Genomic DNA, 21,661 nt, shown 5'->3' on the forward strand with positions numbered 1-21,661 from the left:
GGGTGCATCTTAAAATGATTTCCTTGATAGTAGACCAGAAACTTCATCTCCCATTAAATGATAAGTACTTTATGATGAGGAATTGTTGATATTGCTATCTAGGAACCTGACTCATGAACTGTCTTTAATACCTTTAGCGTTATACAGACTTCAGCATAGGCGTTAACTCATATATAAAGGTGGTAGTAGATAGAAAAAAAGTCTGGAAGGATGCTCATCAAGCCATTGCCAAAGAAAAAGTTATTCCTGGCACTTGCTGTAAAACAGGAGGGTAGACTTGATTCAGGGGGACCACAAGAGGGGGTCTTTGCACTGGGAGAGAGAGATTCAGCTCAACTCCAAATACAACACGGAAAAGTCGGGATTTATATCTGAGGAGCAGAGTGGGGTTTGGTGAATCTTTGCTACACTGACCTAACAGGATTCTTGCTGAAGGCAGACTAGGGTGATCAGATAATACTTTGGAGATGGTGGAGGATGAAGAATTTGATCAGGTATGGAGGGTTCTGGCGAAACCAACTTGACAGGATTCTTGCTAAACCTGGGCTCTTGGAGGACTTGCCCAAGGATGGGGCTTAGTGAAGCTTACAGGACCTGTATCAGATTTGGCCAAGAAGAGAGTGTTACCACTAACAAAAAAAAAGGGGGGGAAGGTAGGGATTGTGAAGTAAAGGGAGGGGCTTTAACTTTTAGCCCCTACATGTTCATATTTAGCCTTTATACATGGAGAATCATTGATATCATTAAATATTTTAAGAGACGTATTTTGGTAGAGAATTAATTCTGACATATTTTCAAATGGATACATTTTTTTCTGTTTCATGTAGTTTTACTAAAAGTAATAGATAGTATTGTAATATCCATTATCAAACTTGGAGAACTTCTATATATTTTTTTTGAGAGTTGCACCTATTCTAAGAAATAATCAGCTTTTTTCCTTCTCATCTAGTAGTGAGTTATAGTTTTAGAAATAAAATTCAAATGAACAGCCTTAATGTGATAGATGATATTTTGTTGAAACTAATTGCCTAGGTATGTTTAATACTAGAAATAAGTATTTGCATGTTTTTATTATTGATGGGATTGCTTTGATTTTGAGCATAATGAAACATTATTTGAGTCAGTGTCATTTCATTTTGTAGCAGTGAACACTTTTTTAACTACTTATTCATCGTTTTAAACATGTAAAGGAAACCACTCAATTTGTGATTTCTAAAATAGTAGAAAAGCAGAAAGAATAGAATGAACTTTTTCATAGAAAGTAAAAATAAGAAGCTAAAAGCCCTATCTACATATATAAAAGACTAAGCGACCATCCTACCGTTTGACTGTTCGACCATCTGACCGGTAGCTATGACGTGCACTTACTACCAGGGGGTAGATACTCAATGCAAGAGCTGCCAAGCTGCGGTGACTTGGCAGTGACGGTTCTCAGGTGACGCACCCAGAACCAGAGAGGAGGGAGCCCAATTATGGGATGCACCACCTGAGAACCGCCCTCTCAGTGCCACCCCAGGTGCGGCCAGTCAGGGAAGGACCGTGGGAGGTTGGCTTCAGGGCATGTCCGGCCCGTCTCGCCCAGTCCTGCCCTGCTGGCCACTTTCTAATTAATTTCCTTTCAATGTGCACGAATCCGTGCACTGAGGCACTAGTAGAAACCAGAAGACTGTCAGCAGAGCTTTCTGTGACGAAGAAAATGCTCTCTTCCTGTGCTGTCCAGCAGCAGCCACTCTGCACAAAGAGCTATGGAGCACTAGAAATGGGGCCCAGGTGACTGAGAAACTGAATTTTTAGGGTTACTTAATTTTAATTAATTTAAAATAAATGGCCACAGGTGACTAGTGACTACCAAATCGGACAACACAGACCTACCAAGAGCAGTGCTTATCAAAGTGTGCTGTGCAGGAGAGTCATCTGGGGATCTTGTTAAACTGCAGGTTCTAATCCAATCAGTCTGGGTGGGGTCAGTGATTCCGCATTGCTAGTTAGCTCCTAGAGCGTGCTGATGCTTCTGGCTCAGGGTCCCGACTTGGAGATGCAAATACCTAGAACATACTTGCATCCGTTTATTTTAGATCATCTCCTAAAAGGAAGAACCAAATTTAAAAATTGCCTCAGAACTCTAGCGTTTTTCAGAGTCCTCTCACCCCGAGGGGAGAACCTGGTCCTGGTGTCAGTGCTACAGCTCACCCGCCTAGCAGGCAGCCAGCCCTGCGGCCGGAAAGGGTGAGGGAGGTCCCCCAGGGCGGACCCAGGCCTGTGCAGGGAGCTGGGCTTTTCATCATGCTCGCCTCATAAGGTTAAAAGGAATCTTACGGCAAAGGTACTTGCTTCAACTTTCCCACTTTTTCTAAAAGAAAAAATAACGTTTCTTACAGGTTTTGTGTGTGAAGCTGTGTGGAAGTCTGAAATGCTATCAAGCACATCTTTACAGCACAGTGGCGCCACCTGATGGTAAGCTTTCAGAGCACTTCTTTGATTCCTATGCTGATTTAGTGCCATTCTTCCAAATCAAATGAGAGTGTGAGTTTTGAGCAAAACGGACTTTCCTTGCATTCCCCCACCCCATGCCACCCTGCATCTGGCTCTGTTCAGTTCCTCCCTTTTCTGTTCCCCTGATATCGCTGATGTCTTTTGGCAAACTTCCACCCCAGCAATCAGAACACTTACAAATGAATGAGAAACGTTTCTGCCCTCGAAAACTTAACTATTTACCTAGGAAGACTCTAAGATAATCATAATAAAGTGTGATATATGCTATGATAAAACATCATAGAATGGTAGGGAAATTTGTAAACCGTAGTATGGTGAAGGCACTATAAGAGTCATGCAAATGATTGCAGGAATTCAGGAGCTTATGAATACATGGTTAAGCATTCCTTTTAGAGGTTTTGTATTTTAAAGTTATCTTTATAAGAAGTAAATTTTATCTATTTTTATATTGTCTTTTCTTTCTTAACAGAAGTAACAGTTAGTTATAGACATGGCCTTCCCTTGATAACACTCACTCTACCATCCAGAAATGAACGCTGTCAATTTGTAGTCAAACCAATGTTATCAACAGTTGGTTCGTTTCTTCAGGACCTACAAAATGAAGATAAAGGTGTCAAAAATGCAGCCATCTTCACAGCAGGTATATATATCTATATTTTTTCAACTTTGTCTTTTTCTCTTTTTCCTTCTTTAATTGATTCTTTAATTATTTTTTCCATCACCATTTATCCCCACTATACACTTTCCACCACCGCAGTCACCACACTGTTGTCCGTGCCTGTGAGTTCTTCCTCTTTTTTTTTCTCAATCCTTCCATCCCCCACACAACACCTCACTAAAGCTGTCTGCCTGCTCTCTATCGATGAGCCTGTCTCTGTTTTGTTTGCTAGTTCAGTTTATTAAATTCCACATATGAGTGAAATCATAGGTACTTGTCTTTCTCTGACTGGCTTATTTAATTTAGCATAATGGTCTCCAGGTCCATCCATGCTGTTGCAAAGGGTAAAATTTTCTTTCTTCTTACAGCTGAGTACTATTTCATTGTATAAATGTATCACACTTTTTTATCCACTCATCTACTGATCCACTAGGGCTGCTTCCAAATCTTGCTATTGTAAATAACTCTGCACATATTCTTTCAAATTAGTGTTTTGGGTTTCTTCAGATAAATTCCCTGAAGTGGAATTGCTGGGTCATAAGGCAGTTCCACTTTTAATTTTTTGAGATGATTCTTTATATCATAAACTAGAGGCTCAGTGCATGAAATTTGTGCACGGGGTTTGGGGTGGGAGGAGGGGTCCCTCAACCTGGCCTGCCCTCTCTCACAGTCCAGGAGCCCTCAGGTATGTCCTCCTCTGCGGGAGGCGACCGGGCTGATCAGGGGAAGTCGCTGCCCCCATCACCCTGCTGCTGCTGCCGCCACTGCCAGCTGCTGGCCCTCGGCCCTCGCTTCTTAGTGCTGGCCCTGCTCCCCGCCCACTGGTGGGTGGGGGGCAATCTGGGGCCAGGCTGGCTGTGGGAGGGGCTGTGGGAGATTGAGGCACAGCAGGTTGCACCCCATCCAGCTTCTGTGGACCGGGCCTGCGCTGCTGCCTCTGTGGCTATCTCTGCCGAAGGGGCAGCAGTGGAACCAGGCTGCACTATGGAAGGGGGTGTGGGGCCCCCTTCTCGCTGCCTCTGCAAGGTGCCGGCTCGGCCCGTCCCTCCCGTGTGAGCGCCAAACCTGCCTGCCCTTCCCGCATGGTGCCGGCTTTAGGCTCTCACAGCCGCTGTGGCTTTGTCCGGATGGATGTCCAGAAGACATTCACCCTAATTAGCATATTACCCTTTTATTAGTATAGGTGGTTGGTCTTCACTGAGACCTTTTAGAATCAGTAATATTAATTAGTGCACGTTTTGATTACTTATTTCATAAACTTAGCCCGGAGTAAATTTTATTTTATTTTTGAATTTTTATGGGTTTATTTGAGCCAAAACTCAGCCCTGAGAAAATTTTAGTGACACGGCCATCAGTGTGTAATTTTCAGCAAAATTTGAATAATATTTTAAAATGTAGTTTCAATGATTAAAATATCCAGTGAACAATTAAAATACACAAATGGTTTATTTGTCTTTGTTATACAGCAGTTTCAATCTAGTATGCTTTTGACAGAATTGGTTCTCAGGAAGAATATACTTTTTTAAAAAAATTTTGTTTTATTGCTTAAAGTATTACAAAGAATATTACATTTGTCTCCTTTTTATTTTCCCTCTTGACCTTACCCCAGCCTCCTCTACCCCCCAGTGTCTTGTGTCCATTGGTTATGCTTATATGAAGAATATACTTTTTAAAAAAATGGAACACTTACCGAATTTGTTTGTCATCCTTGTGCAGAGGTCATGCTGATCTTCTTTGGATCATTCCCATTTTAGTCTATGTGCTGCCAAAGTGAGCATTACATATTTTTAAAAAACAGCATAGGTGGTTAATCATTTAGAAATTTTAAATTTAAAATATGGCTTTTAGCCTTGTTGGTGTGGTTCAGTGGTTGAGTGTCGACTTATGAACCAGGAGGTCATGGTTTCATTCCCGTCAGGGCACATGCCTGGGTTGCGGGCTTGTGCAGAACATCATCATTGATGTTTCTACCCTTCTTCCTCTTTCTGAAATCAATAAAATCATATTTAAAATGTGGCTCTTATGTCCTTGTGCTCTGATATGGCCTTAGACTTACTACCCCTAAAATAGAATAAAGGATTGTTTATTCTTTATAAATGAATAAACTGGCATTGTTATTTTATGGTAGTACTAGAGGCCTGGTGCACGAAATTCATGCACTTAGGATGCGGGGGTCCCTCAGCCCGGCCTTCACCCTCTCGTAGTCGTGGAGGCAGGAGAGGCTTCCGCCACTGTCCCTGCATTCCCCAGACATGAGCCCAGCTTCTGGCTGAGCAACGCTCCCCCTGTGGGTGCACACTGACCATTAGGGGGCAGCTTCTGCATTGAGCATCTGCCCCCTGGTGGTCAGTGCACATCATAGCGACCAGTCGTTCCGCTGTTCGGTCGATTTGCATATTAGCCTTTTATTAAATAAGAATAAGCTTATTTAAAAGTTGAATACTGGTACAGTTTTGAAAAGGAAATAAACATTCTTCTTCCCTATCAAAATTCAGAACTAATAAAGGATAGATAGAGAAGTTGGAAAAATCAAGATTAATTACTCAACAAATATTATTGAGCACTAACTTATACCAGGCACTATTCTAGATGTGAGAGGTAGCACAAAGAAAAACCCCTGCTCTTGTAGAGTTTACATTTTAAAGGGAGAAAGAAACAAGGTGAAGAAATAAAATAAATAAAATGTAAGTGAAATGGAGAAAAATAAAGCAGAGAGGGGTGGGGAGTGTGTGTGTGTGTGTGTGTGTGTGTGTGTGTGTGTGTTGGGGTGGAAGGCTTAAGGATGGCAGGGGCAGGGCTTTGCTATTTTATCCAGAGTATGGGAGAAGATGACCTGGAAGAGATGAGAGCTCTGTAGGTGGGGGGAGTCTCCAGGCAGAGGCCCTGAGTGGGAGCCAACTCCTCCGCTGCAAAGGAGGGAGCTGGATGGAAGTAGGTGGGGAGGGGCAGAGTGTGGAAAACCTTGTTGAATGTTATTGTGAGGACTTTGGATTTAACTGGAAGGGGAGCTTTTTTCCTGGTAAATCCAGAATCAGAGAGCAGGGTTTTAGCCCAATGGCCACAATGGCCTAATACTCCATCCCTGAACTTGACAGACATTCCCCCCAGTCACAGGCGCAGTGAACAACCATGAACCTCCCCCACAGGGCTTGCCTTCCTAAGCTTCTGAGAGCAGGTAGATGCAGACCTTGAGCACAGTGCCTGCCTGGTAGGTAGTATGTATTCAGTAAGTGCTTGTTAAATGAATGAAATAAAGACGTTAAAGCAAGGATGGTTGTGCATCCTGCTTATTAATAAAAAATAGGTTGAGCAGCTTTGAAACATACTAGTAAAGCACAAAGAAAAAGACTAGAAATCTTAGAGAAAGGGGACTTTTGGGTTGAGTGAAAACACTTATTGGGGTTTAAATCAATACTTGCTCAGGAATAGGGGAAACATTTCAACACTTTATCATTATTAGCTCCTTCAAAGTATTCCATGTCAGCCTTTTGCTGTTCCTACATTAGTATAAAGGATAATGTAGTACTTCAACTGAGAAATCATATGCAGTTTGTTTTTTTATAGTATTGCTTTAAGGAGTTGAAGTCATTTTGCCCGTCAGTTTGGCTCAGTGGATAGAGCATTGGCCTGCGGACTGAAGGGTCCCAGGTTCAATTCTGGTCAAGGACATGTATCTCGGTTGCCCAGGCCCTGGTCAGAGTGAGTGCCAGAGGCAGCCAATCGATGTGTTTCTCTCACATCAATATTTCTCTCTTTCTCTCTCTCTTCCGCTCTCCCTAAAAATCAATGGGAAAAATATCCTCGGGTGAGGATTAAAAAATAAAAGAATTGAAGTCATTTAAACATACATTTGTAAATGACACACAATCAGATGAAACTATTAGTAAGTGTTGTTGATCTTTTTAAAAAGAGGCTCTGGTGGTAGAAGTCATTTAAACATACATTTTTAAATGACACAAAATCAGATGAAACTATTAGTGTGTTGTTGATCTTTTTAAAAAGAGGCTCTGGTGGAAAACAGTATGGTTTCCACCAGAAAATTAAAAATGGAGCTACCTTTTGGAATATATCCTCAGAATCCCAAAACACCAATCAAAAGAAAGATATGCATCCCTGTGTTCATAGCAGCACAGTTTACAATAGCCAAGATCTGGAAACGACCCAGTGCCCATCAGCAGAGGAGAGGTGGAAAAGCTGTGGTACACTTACACAATGGAATACTACATGGCTATAACAAAGAGGGAACTCTTAACCTATGCAACAGCATGGATAGACCTGGAGATGCCGCATTCTTTTGCAGTGAGGGTTCAGGAATCTGGAGAAGGAGCTGCGACATAAATGGATATACTAGACAAGAAATACAAATTTGGAAGGCATGGGGAGCCAGGCGGAGGCCTCACCCTCTAGTGACGTGGGCTCCCTGAATGTCTGGACCCACGGCTTTTTATTCACACATTTTGCCCTTTAACAAAGCAGACGCACACATCAAAGGTAAGGTTTGGTAAACAATGAAGGATTATCAGGTTAGGGGAATTACCCTCAGCTGTTTGGCCAGCAGCAGGATAATATAATGCTGATATTCAGCCCTGCTGAAAGTCAAAGCCCATCAGCCTTTAGAGGACTTTTCACATTTATTATGACCCGGTGGACTTGGCCTCCAGCATGGAGAGTATTCTGCTAAGCCAGTCAGAGAAAGACGAGTACCATATGATCTCACTGACATGTGGAATCTAATGAACAAAATAGGCTGATGAATGAAATGGAGCCAGGAGCATGGATGCATGGAACAGTCTGGCCGGTGCCAGAGGAGAGCGGGTGTGGGTGACTGAATAAAAAAGGTGAAGGGATTCACTAAAGAACATATATGCTTACCCCATGGACACACAGTAGTGGGGTGACAGCCAAGGGAGGGGAAGGCAGAGGTGGGTGAAGGTGGGCAGGCAAAGCAGAGAGAGAATGGGGACACCTGCAATAATGTCAACATTTAAATGTTTTAAATTTAAAAATAAATAAAAGCAGAGTGCCAAATAAAATAAACAAAACGAGGCTCAGTGGGTGGAATTTGCCTGCATTTAGTTTGGGCATGAAAAGAGTGTTCACAGTTTTGCCCATGCTGTGGGTTGAATTATTTGGCAGTTCCTCAGAAGATGATCTCACCTCACCTGATAAACAGGAGATAGACAGCCAAATTCCAGGAACAGACGCAGGTGCAGGCTTGAATTGCTGCCTCTGGAACAAAAGAACGACAGAGGAGCAGACGGGAGGCAGGCGACCAGGGTCTTCCTGATTTTACTGGCAGTATTACTGCCGTCACACACATACTAATGTAGCTGAAATAGCTCCAGTGTAATGTAGCCCAGCAAATGCCAGGCCAGGAAAAATACTCATCCTCGACTTGCTGTGACGTACTTATGTCGCTGTTCTGAAGGAGTAATGACAGAGAAATTCCTACACAGCACCAGCCTCTTACTTACTGTTCAATGACTTTGCTTTCTTCACATCTGGGTTACATTAAAGTTTAATTCAAAAGTATAATAACACAAACGAGGCGATGTGGGAGGCTGTGCAAAAGCACACGGAGGTTAAAATTTTCCAAGAGATTTTTTCCCTGAAATGTTCCTAGAATCTTTGTAATTACTGTTAGACGCTCGTTCTACCTCCATACAGTACACCACAGAAATGCAGATTTCCTCCTTAGGTTTAATTATGTTTATGACTATCTCTGCCATCCCCACCGTTGGTAGCTTTGCCTCTTTTTATCCTTCCCAGACTAGAAAGGGAGGGAGCCCTGTGTGTGGTGGTGTGTGGTACTGTTTGCCTACCAAGTTTTAACAAACACAAATCAATCACCTATAGTGATTAAAAATAAGAGAATAACAGGCTTTTGAAAATGGTACGACCTGTTGGATTGGCTGTAAGCAACAGAAATGTAAGCATCGGCGGACTCTGAGATTGGGATTGCCAGAAAGCCAGGCTCAGCAGAGGGCAGGAACCGAGGGAGAACACAGCAGGCCAGGTTGGCCCAGGAGCAGCCTGATGAGCTCTGTTGTGACATCCTCAGCTCACAGCTGCCACCTCACCCTCTCTGGCCTTGCTGTAAAAGTTTCCACCTCCCCTGAATCTTTCCGTGACTGTCTGCAGATACAGTCTCCCTAGGGACGTCAGTCTGGATCGCAGCCTGGCTGTAAAGGGTGAGAGAGGAAGCACCTGCCTGCTCTGCATGGTCCAGTGAGATGAACAGTAGAGCAAAAGGAAAGATTCCTCCCAATGGGAACAGTGTTGGGTATAGGGAGCTCCCACTACTGTTTTATAAAGACCCGAGTTAGTAAGTATTTCTCTATATATTGGGAAAAGGTTCTTACTGCTCTAAAACAAGAATATATTTTTGCATTGTTTTCTCTTTCAGATGGCAGCGAGATTGCAACTTCAACCTTGATGGGATTTTTGCTAATGAATGATTTTAAACTTGTCATTAATAAAATAACATACGATGTACAATGCCCCAAGCAAGGTAAGAAACACAGTTATGCAACCATCTTAACATTTCCCTGTAGCTGTGGGACTTTTATAGGGAGGTAGCCTATCTTAACGGATCTATTAAAATCACCAAATGACCAAGAAGGCTTTGGAGAGCCGTGTTTAAACTTTTCTAGTAGGGGTGTTAGTGATCAGTAGAAGTTGCCTAGCAGGACATTTAGTCTCATGCACTCTTCTTAGACTTTTAAGACTTGACTTTAGGAACTTGAATTTAGGAACTTGACTTTAGGAACTTGACATTAATAATCTGACATTACTGTGTTAAAAAGTAGGCTGGACAATCATGAACTCAAATGTGTATTGTTGCACAGTTCTTAACTCTTTTTTAAAAACAGACTTTATTTTTTAGAGTAGTTTTAGGTCCCTAGCAAGGTTGAGCAGATAGTACAGAGTTCCCATATACAGAGTGCCCACCTCCCCACAGCCTCCCGTATTATCAAGCACCACAATGGTACATTAATTACAGTCCATGAACCTACATTGACATATCATTATCACTCAAGTCCCACAGTTGGCATTAGGGCTCACTTTAAATGTTGTACATTGTGATGTATATCCATTATTATAGAATTACTAGAGGCCCGGTGCACGAAATTTGTGCATGGGGTGGGGGGGGCGGGTCCCCTCAGCCCCTCCTGCACCCTCTCCAATCCAGGACCCCTCAGGGGATGTCTGCTGGTTTAGGTCCGATCCGGGGATGGGGCCTAAACCGGCAGTCGGACATCCCTCTCACAATTCTGGACTGCTGGCTCCTAATCTCTCACCTGCCTGCCTGTGTGGTCACCCCTAACTGCCCCCCGCCCCGTGCTGACCTGATAACCCTTTTGGTTTATCCACTATTGTAGTATTATACAGAGTGGTTTCACTGCCAAAAAAAAAAAAAATCTGTGTTCTGCCTATTCATTCCTCTCTACACCCCCAACCCATGACAACCATTGATCTTTTTCTGTCTCCATAGTTTTGCCTTTTCCAGAATGTTATACAGTTGGAACCATACAATATGTAATCTTTTCAGATTGGCCTTCCTAAATAAGTACTATGAATATAAGTTTTCTCCAAGTATTTCATGGCTTGATAACTTATTTCTATTTAGTGCTGAATACTATTCCATTGTCTGAATGTATCACAGTTTATTTATCCATTCACCTACTGAAGGATATCTTAATGTTTTCAAGTTTTGACAATTTTTAAAAACTTTTATTTATTGATTTGAGAGAGAGAGAGACATTGATTTGTTGTTCCACTTATATATGCATACATTGGTTGATTCTTGTATGTGCCCTGACAGGGGATTAAGCCCCCAACCTTGGGGTATCAGGGTAACACTCTAACCAACTGAGCTACAATTATGAATAAAGTGGCTGTAAACATTTGGGTTCAGGTTTTTGTGGGGACATAAGTTTTCAGTTCATTTGGGTAAATACCAAGGAACATGATTGCTGGATTGTATAATAAGAGTATGTTTAGTTTTATGTGAAACTGGCATATTTTCTTCTGAAGTAACTGTACCATTTTGCATTCCCATAGGCAGTGAATGAGAGTTATTGTTGCTCCACATTCTCATCAGCATTGACTGTTGTCAGTGTTTTGGATGTTGCCCCTTCTAATAGGTAGTGTAGTCATAAGTCATTCTTGTTTTAATTTGCAATTGCCTATTAACATATGATTTCAAATGCTTACTTGCCTTCTGTGTATCTTTGGTGAGGTGTCTTTGGCCCATTTTTTAAGCAGGTTGTTAATTTTCTTGTTGTTGGTTTGAAAGGGTTGGGGAACCTTTTTATTGCCAAGGGCCATTTGGATATTTATAACATCATTTGCAGACCATACAAAATTATCAACTTAAAAATTAGCCTGCTATATTTGGTCAAACATTTAATCAACTCCCCCCTAATGCCTTGGCGGGGCCAGACCAATGATTTAAGGCTCTCGGGATGGACGTTCTCCGCCCCTCCTTTAAGAGGACACCTGGGTTGACAGCAACCCTCAGCCTCACCTGGACAGAATCCCTGCTAGTTTTCACAGCCAGATGTTGTGGGGACTCTTCTTTCTGGCACTGGTGCTAAAGGCTGTGGAGCCTGGTGTGGGACTGGGGACCCCTCATTCCTCTGGGGGACCCCTGCAACCAAGATACCCTGCCCTGTTCTTAACCGCTACATGTGTGTCTGGGACCAGCCCATTTTGCACCTCCACCTCTGTTACCAGTCTCAACATGGCTTCTTTTTTAAATCTTTATAGTTCTATTTAGCTGGTCATCAGGTGGATTTCAAGGGTGATTGCTTTATAATTTAGTTTTAATATTGATGTGGTCATGGGATGAGATGAGCACAGATTTTACCTACTCCATCATCTTGACCAGAAACCTCAGTTGCTATCAACCTCTGCTTTACCAGTAATCACCAGCCTATTTCTTCCTTAATACGTTTGGTTTTTTTGTTCCTTTTTTATTTTATTAGCTAAGACTTGTGGTATGATTTTGAAAAGAATGGTGAGAGGAGACATCTTGCTCTTTTCCTTGTTTTAGTAGGGAATCTTCGAGTTTTCCACCATTAAATACTATGTCATATGTTTTTATTTAGTTTAGGAAGTTCCCCTCTCTTCCTAGTTTGCTGATTTTGTCAAATGCTTTTCTGTTGATATGATCATGTGATTTTTCTTCTTTAGCCTGTTGATGTGATGGATTGCATGATTTGATTTTTAAATGCTGAGTCAGCCTTTCATATCTGCAATAAATCCCACTTGGTCATGGTGTATAATTCTTTTTAACATTGTTGGATTTAATCTGCTTATATATTGTTGAGGATTTTTGTTAATGCTTTCTATTTGTTGCCATTGTTCTTTGTTTCTAATTTTGTCTTTCATGGGTTCTCTGCTTTTTGTGTTTTTTATTGAACATTTATATTGTTCTATCTTCTTAGTATATCAGTAATGCTTCTTAAATTTTTCCTAGTGGTTGCCCTAGATTTTGCAATATATATTTAAAAATAATCCAAGTCTACTTTCACAGACATTGCAAATACCTTATAATAACCACATATTTCTTTTTTTTAAGTATTTGAATTGGCTTTGGTATATTAACACATTTTATTTTATTTTTTAAACCCATGTTTTTATTGATTTCATAGAGGGAAAGGGAGAGAGAGATAGAAACATCAATGATGAGAGGCAATCATTGATCGGCTGCCTCCTGCACACCCCCAGCTGGGGATTGAGCCCATAACCCGGGCATGTGCCCTTGACCAGAATTGAACCTGGGACCCTATAGTCCACAGGCCAATGCTCTGTCCACTAAGCTAAACCAGCTAGGGCATAACCACATATTTCTAATTCTTCTCTCCCATTCATTGTCATTCATTTCATGTATATATAAGCTATCACTATTGAATATATTTTTGCTATCATTATTTTGAACAAACTGTTCTGTTATATCTATATATATAAAAGGCTAGGTGACCAACTGTACATTTGTCCAACAGTCCGACTGACCGGCCAATACATATGATACGCACTAGCAATTTGAAAATAAAAGTTGACTTGCACATGCATGATACATATAATGCTCTTGCTGGCGCCAGCCAGCGGTGTGTTTGGATCTGTCATTGTCTATTGTGAATTTGGTTGTTTTTGTTGACATTTGAGTGATGATTCCATCGATTCAACGGATGATATTGAAAAGGAAAATTTTCCCATTGAATTTCTTAATAGTATTACTCTTTCGGGAATGCCGCATCATAAATTAAAATTGAAAGTAGGTGCAATTATCAGTTAAAGTTGTAAATACTTCATCACAAGGGAAATTAGTCAAGCACTCTGAAAGTGTTTTTACTCTTCATGTGGTATACAGAGAGATATTAGAATAAGTTTAATCAATTTATCAGTCATTGTTTTTATCAATGTTTTTATATCATATTTTTATTGTTTTTATATCATGTCTTTGTTATATCATTGTTATTGTTTACTTAATCAATTTACATATTACTTTCATATACATTTTACTAATTTTCTTTCACCTCTGACACTTCTGTTATAGAGAAAGGGCAAACAGCAATATCAAAATATTTCTTCTAATTAATTTCCTTTCAATGTGCACGAATCCGTGCACCAGGCCACTAGTCAATTAAGAATAAGGAAAAAAGAAAACTAAGTTTTGATTGTATCTCCCCTTATACTTTCTTTAATGTAGAATTCCTTTCTTTATGTAGATTTAAGTTTCTGACATGTATCATTTTTCTTCCCTGAAGATCTTTTAACATTTCTTGCAAAGTAGATGTACTAGCAACAAATTGCCGCTATTTTTGTTTGAGAGTCTTCATTTCTCCTTCACTTTGGAAGGATACAGAATTCTAGGTTGGTGGTTATTTTCTGTAAACACTTTGAATATTTCACTCTACCCCCTTCTTGTATAGTTTCATAGAAGTCAGATGTATCATAACTTTTTTCATTTTTATTAAATATTTTTGTTTATTATTTATTTTTTATTTCTCCATATACTCTTCTACTGCCCCCCTTTCCCTTTGTAGATATAACTTTATCTTTGCTTTTCTATAGGTCAAGGAGACAGTCTATGTCAAGTGACACAAAATGTTTATCTGAGTTCAATGGCAAATACTTGGCTACCCTCTTTCAGAAATGTGGGCATTGCAGAATTCATATGTTGCATTATAAATTTAAATGTTTGTCTCTGGTATCTCCTAACAAAAGCCAAAAATAAGAGGGAATTATTGGTAAGGTGTTTTTTTCCTCTGCCTTTTTTCAAGATTTTTTCTTTCTCTTATTGATTTTCTTTAGTTTGTCTCCTTGACCAAACTTTAGTCCAGCTGGTCAGAGCCCTCTTCTTAGCTAGGCCTCACCTTGGCCTGTAAAAACTCACCCCCTCCCCCCCACACACACACACACTAAAATACTTGCATAAACACCAGCATAGTTTCTAACAGCTCAAGGCCATATCCCTGGGATGATGAAATGTTTGCCTGAGAAAGCTCAACACTTTCAGGAGAATTTATTGTTTGCTCCAGCGAAAGCCTGTTGATAGTCAGATAGGTCTGAGCGCTCTCTCAGAGCAATAACTGTAAGAAGCTTGCAATTATAAACCCTTTCTCTACTCCTATCACCGGAGCTGTCTCCCTAGGAACCAGAGAGGCTATTCTTTGCAATGCAGACATTCAAGGAGGTAACACTCGCTCTCCCAGCCTATTGGGCCCCTTGCTCTGGCAAGCGCCAGTTAACAAATCCAAATGGCCTAGTCTCATTAACCACCTCCCATTCTCACTTTTTGTAAATTTCCACTTCCCTGACTCTGCTCAAGTCCCTGATGCTCCCATCTCTCCCTTAAAATGCACAGTCACCTCTGGGCAAATAGAAGTTGAGTTCAGTTCTCGCTGGATCCTCTTCCCTGTGCAGTAGTTACTCAATAAAGTCTGTCTTTACCGTTTTTAACTAGTGTCTGGCTTTTTTTTTTTTTTTGTCTTTGATACACACCACAGCTTTGGACAAAATCGTGGCCCACCTATACCTTGCTTCTGTATGGAGATCTTTTAAATATCAGTATATATTTCATCAAAACAAAAGGGCCCTGACTGTTCTGCAAATCTCAAAAGCCTAGAAGGGAACTTCTGGTTTTCACCTCTTTGAGGCAGCGTTAACTTATAATGTGGAAGGGATTAAAGACCACAATAAGTCTAGAAATGGGTGGAGATGGAAGAGAAATAACTGCAGGCCTCTTGGCAAAACCTGAAAAATCGCTGGGCTAATAGTGACTCCAGGATCCTAAGTCTCTGCAGTTGTTAGCTGCTGCTTGTTGGGAAGGTCCTTCCTCTCACCTTGTCCGCTCCCTCAGGTTCTCTCCATGGCCGAGTCTTCCGAAAGGTATCATGACAGCCCAGTTTCATGTGAATTCATAGATCCGTAGAGGTGAAAGGATGAGAGAAATCCATAATCAAAAGAATCAACTCTATGTTAAAGACTCAGTCATGGCGACTTGCCAGTCTGAACCTCTTACTGTAAAGAGCTTACACTTGAATTGCTTTTCAAATGTATATTATACATCTCTTTACATGTTTGTACACCGGCTTCCCTCCCCTGTGGATCCTAAAATAATTTTTGGATAGTTGGTTGGAGGGTTGGGGGAGGGGTCTTGAGTGGAACTCGGGAATAAAAGTGAGCCCATAAACGAATGTGTTACAAACTAAGGTGAGGTATTCACCTGGGTCCTGATAATGGATATTCCCCTTACTCTTCCTGTATGAAGATTTTTAAAGAAACAACAAGTCTTATTACAAAGAAAAAAGCCAAACAAAAACATAGTGATTTTAAGCCTACTGTCTGGTAATTTATCATTCCAAATTGTCTTTGTATGAGAGGGACTAACGCGATCACCTGAGATGGGTAGAAAGGCCCATCCAAACGCTTCCCAGGAGTCAGGAGGGCTGATGGGCCAGCCACGGTGGCCGGCCGCCGGGAATCAGATGTGGGTCCCGGGACTTGCAGACCCTGGAGGGAAAAACTGTGGTGACTGCCTTATGTTTCCCTTGTGTCTTTTCTCAGAAAAACCGAGTAGTGAGCACGCCACTGAGTTGGAAAATATGAAATCCTTGGTTCACAGACTGTTTACAGCCTTGCATTTAGAAGAGTTTCAGAAAAAGAGAGAGCACCATTTACTGGAGGAAATCGACCACCTGAAGGGACAGCTGCAGCCCCTCGAACAGGTTAGGAAACATCACAGTTGAGTCTGAAAAATAATACCCAGTTTTTATTGAGTGCTGTCCACGGGAGCATTTTTCTACAAACTGAGGTGAGGTATTCACCTGGGTTCTGGCAGTGGATAGTCCCCTTACTCTTCCTGTATGAAGATTTTTAAAGAAACAGCAGGTCATATTACGAAGAAAATTCTTAGTTTGAATGATTTGCATATACTCATGTTCTCCTTTAATCCTCACAGGGAGCCACGAGTTTGGTACTGTTATCTTTCTAATTCTTCAGATGGGGAAATGGAGACAGCAAAGGCACATAGCTAGTCCATAGAGCCAGAACCTGGACTCCGGTGGTCTGACTCTAGAGCTGCCGTCTTAAACTCTGCCCTGCTTCCTCTCCATGGAGAACCGTGGTGTCTCTGTAAATGAGTATGATAGGAGCTGGATGCACTAGCTGCACTGTTACCCCAGCTTCTCTATCAGAGAATAGGCCCATGGCTCCAGCTCTGCTTAACCGAACTGCAAGTGGAAAGTTAGTGTTGACTTCCTAACATCTGAGGTTGATCAGTGGTGGAGAAAAAAGTAACTTCGGGGGAGTAGGTGGTGGAGTCTGCTTTAATTTAAGGAAAAATACTGCATTTCTTAAATCTGTGATTCTACTTGTGATTTTGAAAAAGGGTAGGTGTATGTATAACTTTGTATATGAATAGAAAATTTCTGGAGATAAAATAACCTTAATAGTGATTAACTCTTAGGGTATTTAGGGATGGCAGAGAGGGGGACTTTTTACTATTATTTAATGGATTATATACCTACATTTTAATTTTTCTTTTTAAAAAATTGGTGATATGTTTATTAAGATTAAAAAAGTTGGCCAAAGGGAAGTTTTTCTCCCACTGTCCTCCCACACCTGTGAACCATCTCAGATTTTATGTGCAAATGCAAATATGTTATTTTTTCCCCTTTTCAGAAAAGGACATGGGCTATTACCCACTATTCTTACATTTTTTCACTAACAGTATCCAAGCATATCTCATTTTATTTCTCTTAGTTTTATTGTGCTTCACAGATACTGCCTTTTTTTTTTTTTTTTTTTTTTTGCAAATTAAAGGTAAGACCCTCTACCAGCATAAAGATAACAATTTGCCAAAGGCTCAGATGATAGTTAATAATTTTGGAAATAAAGTGTTTTTAAATTAAGGTAGGTACATTGCTTTTTTAGATGCAATACTGTTGCACACTTAATAGACTGCAGTATAGTGTAAACATAACTTTTATATGCACTGGGAAACCAAAAAATCCACGTGGCTCACTTTATTGCAATGTTCACTTCATGGTGGTGGTCTGCAGCTGAGCCTGCTATACGCTGGACGTGTGCCTACATCCTGGAGAGAGCTCCATAGGGCTGCATAGAGAGCTTCTTCATTACAGCTGCATAGTAGCTTGATGGATAGATGGATAATTTTAGGTCTTTTAATCTTAAAAATGAATCTGTCATGAATCACACGTGTGCAGGATGAATTTCCAGAAGTGAAATTGCTGGGTTGAAGGAAATCAGCATGTAATTTTAGGGAGGGTTCAGAGGATGGCTTTTGAGTTTTCATTGTATACTCATCTATTCTATTTAAAAATTTTTTATGAGCAGGTATTACTTTTATAATTTAAAAAATTTATTCATGAACTGATTAATGTATATGTTTTATAAACTCTGAGTTTTCATAAATCAGGCCTCTTTAATAGACATGCATTATCTTTGTCTCTTTTCTTGTAAACTGAGTTAACCATCTTTTTATTTTTCTCAGATGAAAGCTAAAATTGAAGCTCGCTCCACAGCTAAAACCAGTGGACTCCTGTGGGCTGGACTGGCGCTGCTGTCCGTTCAGGGTGGGGCCTTGGCCTGGCTCACTTGGTGGGTGTACTCCTGGGATATCATGGAACCAGTTACATACTTCATCACATTTGCAAATTCCATGGTCTTTTTTGCATACTTTCTAGTCACTCGACAGGTGAGTACTTTGTTAGGAAAATGGTAAGTTAGCACATCTGCAAATAATTCCTTATCCAAGCCAAGTAATGAGCAATAAAGCCTTTTTATTTACTGAATTATTGCTATCTGGATTGTTATAAGCTGATAAATTTTCTTGTTCTTTGTCATGAGGATAGAGATTTATATTCAGCCCAGAGAAACTATATGTAACTTCTGTAGAAAAATAAATATTACAACCCAGAGATTCCTCCATTGAGATAACATATTAAATGTATGTTCTTTGTTCCCTCATCTACAAATAAAATTGAATTTGTATTGCAAAACACCCAGTGTTAGGGTCGCCGAAGGAAGAATGCACGAGGCCAAAGGGGTAAAGAATTATTAATTTATTGTTACATCTGCGAGCAGAAGGGCTGAGACCAAAATGGCATCAGCAGGGCAGAGTAGGGGGAGCGGGATATTTATGTCTCTTGTAAAGGTCAGTCACAGGAGCTGGTCAGACCAGGTGCGGGTGGGGGCCAGGTGTAGGCAGTTCACTGGAAACTGAATGTTGTTAATCCTGAAACCTATAATGAGAATAATAGGAAAATCACCGGGAGGGGCAAGAGCCCCTGGCAGGGCATAATGGAGCGCAAGAATGTGCCTAACACCCAGTAACTTCAGCTTTATCTCGTGATTATTTTGCCAGAAATCTCCATTTCTCTCTTTCTCCCAGTATGTGTGATTCCCTTCCCAGCTGGTTTGCTTTTGAAAGTAGCAGCTGATTCCAAATGAGACTAAATGTTTTCCTTGTGTTGCCTTATGCTTGCTCTGGTAGCTACTGCAAATATTTTACTCATCTGCCTTTGCTTTAGTGTTGCTAAGGCATGTATCTTTCTTGTAGAGGCATTATGTTCATTTAAAACACGTTCTCTTTTTTTAGGATTATACTTACTCCGCTGTTAAGAGTAGGCATTTTCTGCACTTCTTTTATAAGAAATCAAAGCAACAGCATTTTGATGTGGTGCAATACAACCAGTTAAAAGAAGATCTTGCTAAGGTACTTTACTGCAAACACAGCACTTTATATAGCTGGTCTTGTATGGGAGCCAGAACTTAGTGTCAAGAAAATATAATTGGTGGTTTATTGTCACCGGTTAAATTGCGGTTTGTTCTGTGAAATAGTTGACTTGTCTGATACTATTCCATATCCTACAGTTTTATTGTGTTCTGTATTTGACATGGTGATAGCTCTAAATGTGTATGTGAAAATGTCTTAAATGACTTTGAGATAGTAAAATAATAGTTTCCAATAGAAATCTTTTTTCTAGGTGAGTGTGTGTTTTTAAAGAAAACAACCCAATATCAGGCTCATTTGCAATTTGTCACCTATTAAGAACATAAAAGAAAGAATTCTAGGAAAATGGACACTATAAAAGAATTTTAAGCTCTTAAAGGCATTTGCATGTTCTCCCTAAAACTAAGAGAATCAGTGTGGTATTCCTCCTTCAATGTTTTCCAGCTGTCAGATGAGCAGATGGAGGTGCCTCCTGGTATACACAGTTAGAAAGTTGGGAAACCAGTGTATGAACCAAAACGTTGTCTCCGGAGCCTATTTCTTAGGCAGCTTTTAGGCCTATTTTTTAGGCCTCCCAGTGGACTCATTAGCTTGTTCAGATGGCAACTTCTCAACATATAACTAAATTTTAAATTTCTCTTAGTAATTTTATAAGAAAAAAGTTCTGATAAAAATATCTTCTATTGCTCAATGTATACTCATTTAATAGCCAGTAAGCATCATATCTTTTGTTACCTGTACCTTCTCAACTATCCATTCCTCAATTGAAAAACACATACCAGATATTACTAAAATTAAATAATCCAAAAATTAGAGTTAAAGAGACTTTTTTATTTTATTTCATATAATCACTACTTAGGAGAAATACAATGATGATTTAAAAAATTAGTGGATACTCTTCCATTTGAATGATCCAATCCAAGAAGACTAAGGAAAGTTCTTCCAACTAGTTTATATAGAGAACTGGGCATTTTAAGACTTAAAGGAGCACTCTGTAAAGTATTAATTTTTTAAGGTAATAAAGTTGAGGGGGGAAAGGGAAACTGACAGGTTACAGAGTGGATTCTTTTTTGGTTTTGTTTTGTTTAAATTTTTTGTTAATCCTCACCTGAGGATATTTTTTTCCATTGATTTTTAGAGAGAATGGGAGGGTGGGAGGGAGGAAAAGAAGGAGGGAGAGGGAAGAAACAGAAACATTGTTGTGAGAAAGACCTATTGATTGGTTGCCTCCTCCATGAGCCCCAATCAGGGGTCAGAGATTGAACCTGTAACCCAGATACCTGCCCTTGACTGGGAATCAAACCCAAAACCCTTCAGTCCATGGGCCAGCACTCTCACCACTGAATCACACTTGAAAACCCATTAGAAGTGGAAGAACTAATATAACAAGAACTGTAAGAACGTATTAGAAACCTTAAACTCACCTTTTAGGGAAGGATCCATATAAATTGAAAGATTGTTGGTATTTGTCACTAGTAATTTAGTATATGTATTGACCTAAGCAGTGGTTCTCAACCTTCCTAATGCCGCGACCCTTTAATACAGTTCCTCATGCTGTGGTGACCCCCAACCATAAAATTATTTTCGTTGCTACTTCAAAACTGTAATTTTGCTACTGTTATGAATCGTAATGTAAATATCTGATATACAGGATGTATTTTCATTGTTCGCGACCCACAGGTTGAGAACCGCTGGAAGGAGACATTTTCTCCCCAGCAGTCATGCTGATGTGTTTCCTATGCTTTCTGATCAAGGACTTTTTCTTTTCTTGTTGACAGGCTAATGAATCCCTGACCCGGTTACGCCGCTCTCTCTATTTGCAAACACAAGTAGAGGAACTCAATGAAAAGAATTAATCTTACATTTTTAAATGTCATTGAATTTTTTCATTATGTGTTGATTTTGCAACTTAGAAACTGGAACTTTTTGAGTTTTGAATTTGACTGTTTCGGTATCTTTTCTTAATAAAAGAAAATGCTTGCCAAATACTGGTATTCTTGTGAGTTGTCACTTGAGATTTTTGGTTTGTGGATTTTCACTGCTTGTTGAGGTTTAATGCTAGAAGGAGTTTGGATGCGGCCATCAAAATTAAAGTGGCTGCTGGTGCAGTTGGCACTTATGCTGAGAGTCTGTCCTGAGTTCATTGGCTGTGCGGAGGGGAAATGGGCATGTGTTTGACATTCACTTTTATTCTTAGGCTTCACTTAGAATCATCTTGTCATTTATTTATTTTTAAAAGGTTA

The 21,661-nt window shown here is 40.3% G+C and overlaps 1 protein-coding gene across 1 annotated transcript; it reads left to right on the forward strand.

The window, feature by feature from the left end:
* Window positions 1-2,378: 2,378 nt before the first annotated feature.
* On the forward strand, window positions 2,379-21,412 carry CCDC109B (coiled-coil domain containing 109B). The gene is made up of 7 exons (XM_006767928.2): window positions 2,379-2,454; window positions 2,963-3,133; window positions 9,558-9,662; window positions 16,229-16,389; window positions 18,177-18,380; window positions 19,284-19,400; window positions 21,197-21,412. The coding sequence occupies exons 2-7, from the start codon at window positions 3,052-3,054 to the stop codon at window positions 21,272-21,274; spliced, it is 747 nt and encodes a 248-aa protein (XP_006767991.1). The 5' UTR covers window positions 2,379-2,454; window positions 2,963-3,051; the 3' UTR covers window positions 21,275-21,412.
* The last annotated feature ends 249 nt before the right edge of the window (window positions 21,413-21,661 follow it).

This window comes from Myotis davidii, unplaced genomic scaffold (genome assembly GCF_000327345.1).
Source record: "Myotis davidii unplaced genomic scaffold, ASM32734v1 scaffold283, whole genome shotgun sequence".
Lineage (NCBI taxonomy): Eukaryota > Metazoa > Chordata > Mammalia > Chiroptera > Vespertilionidae > Myotis > Myotis davidii.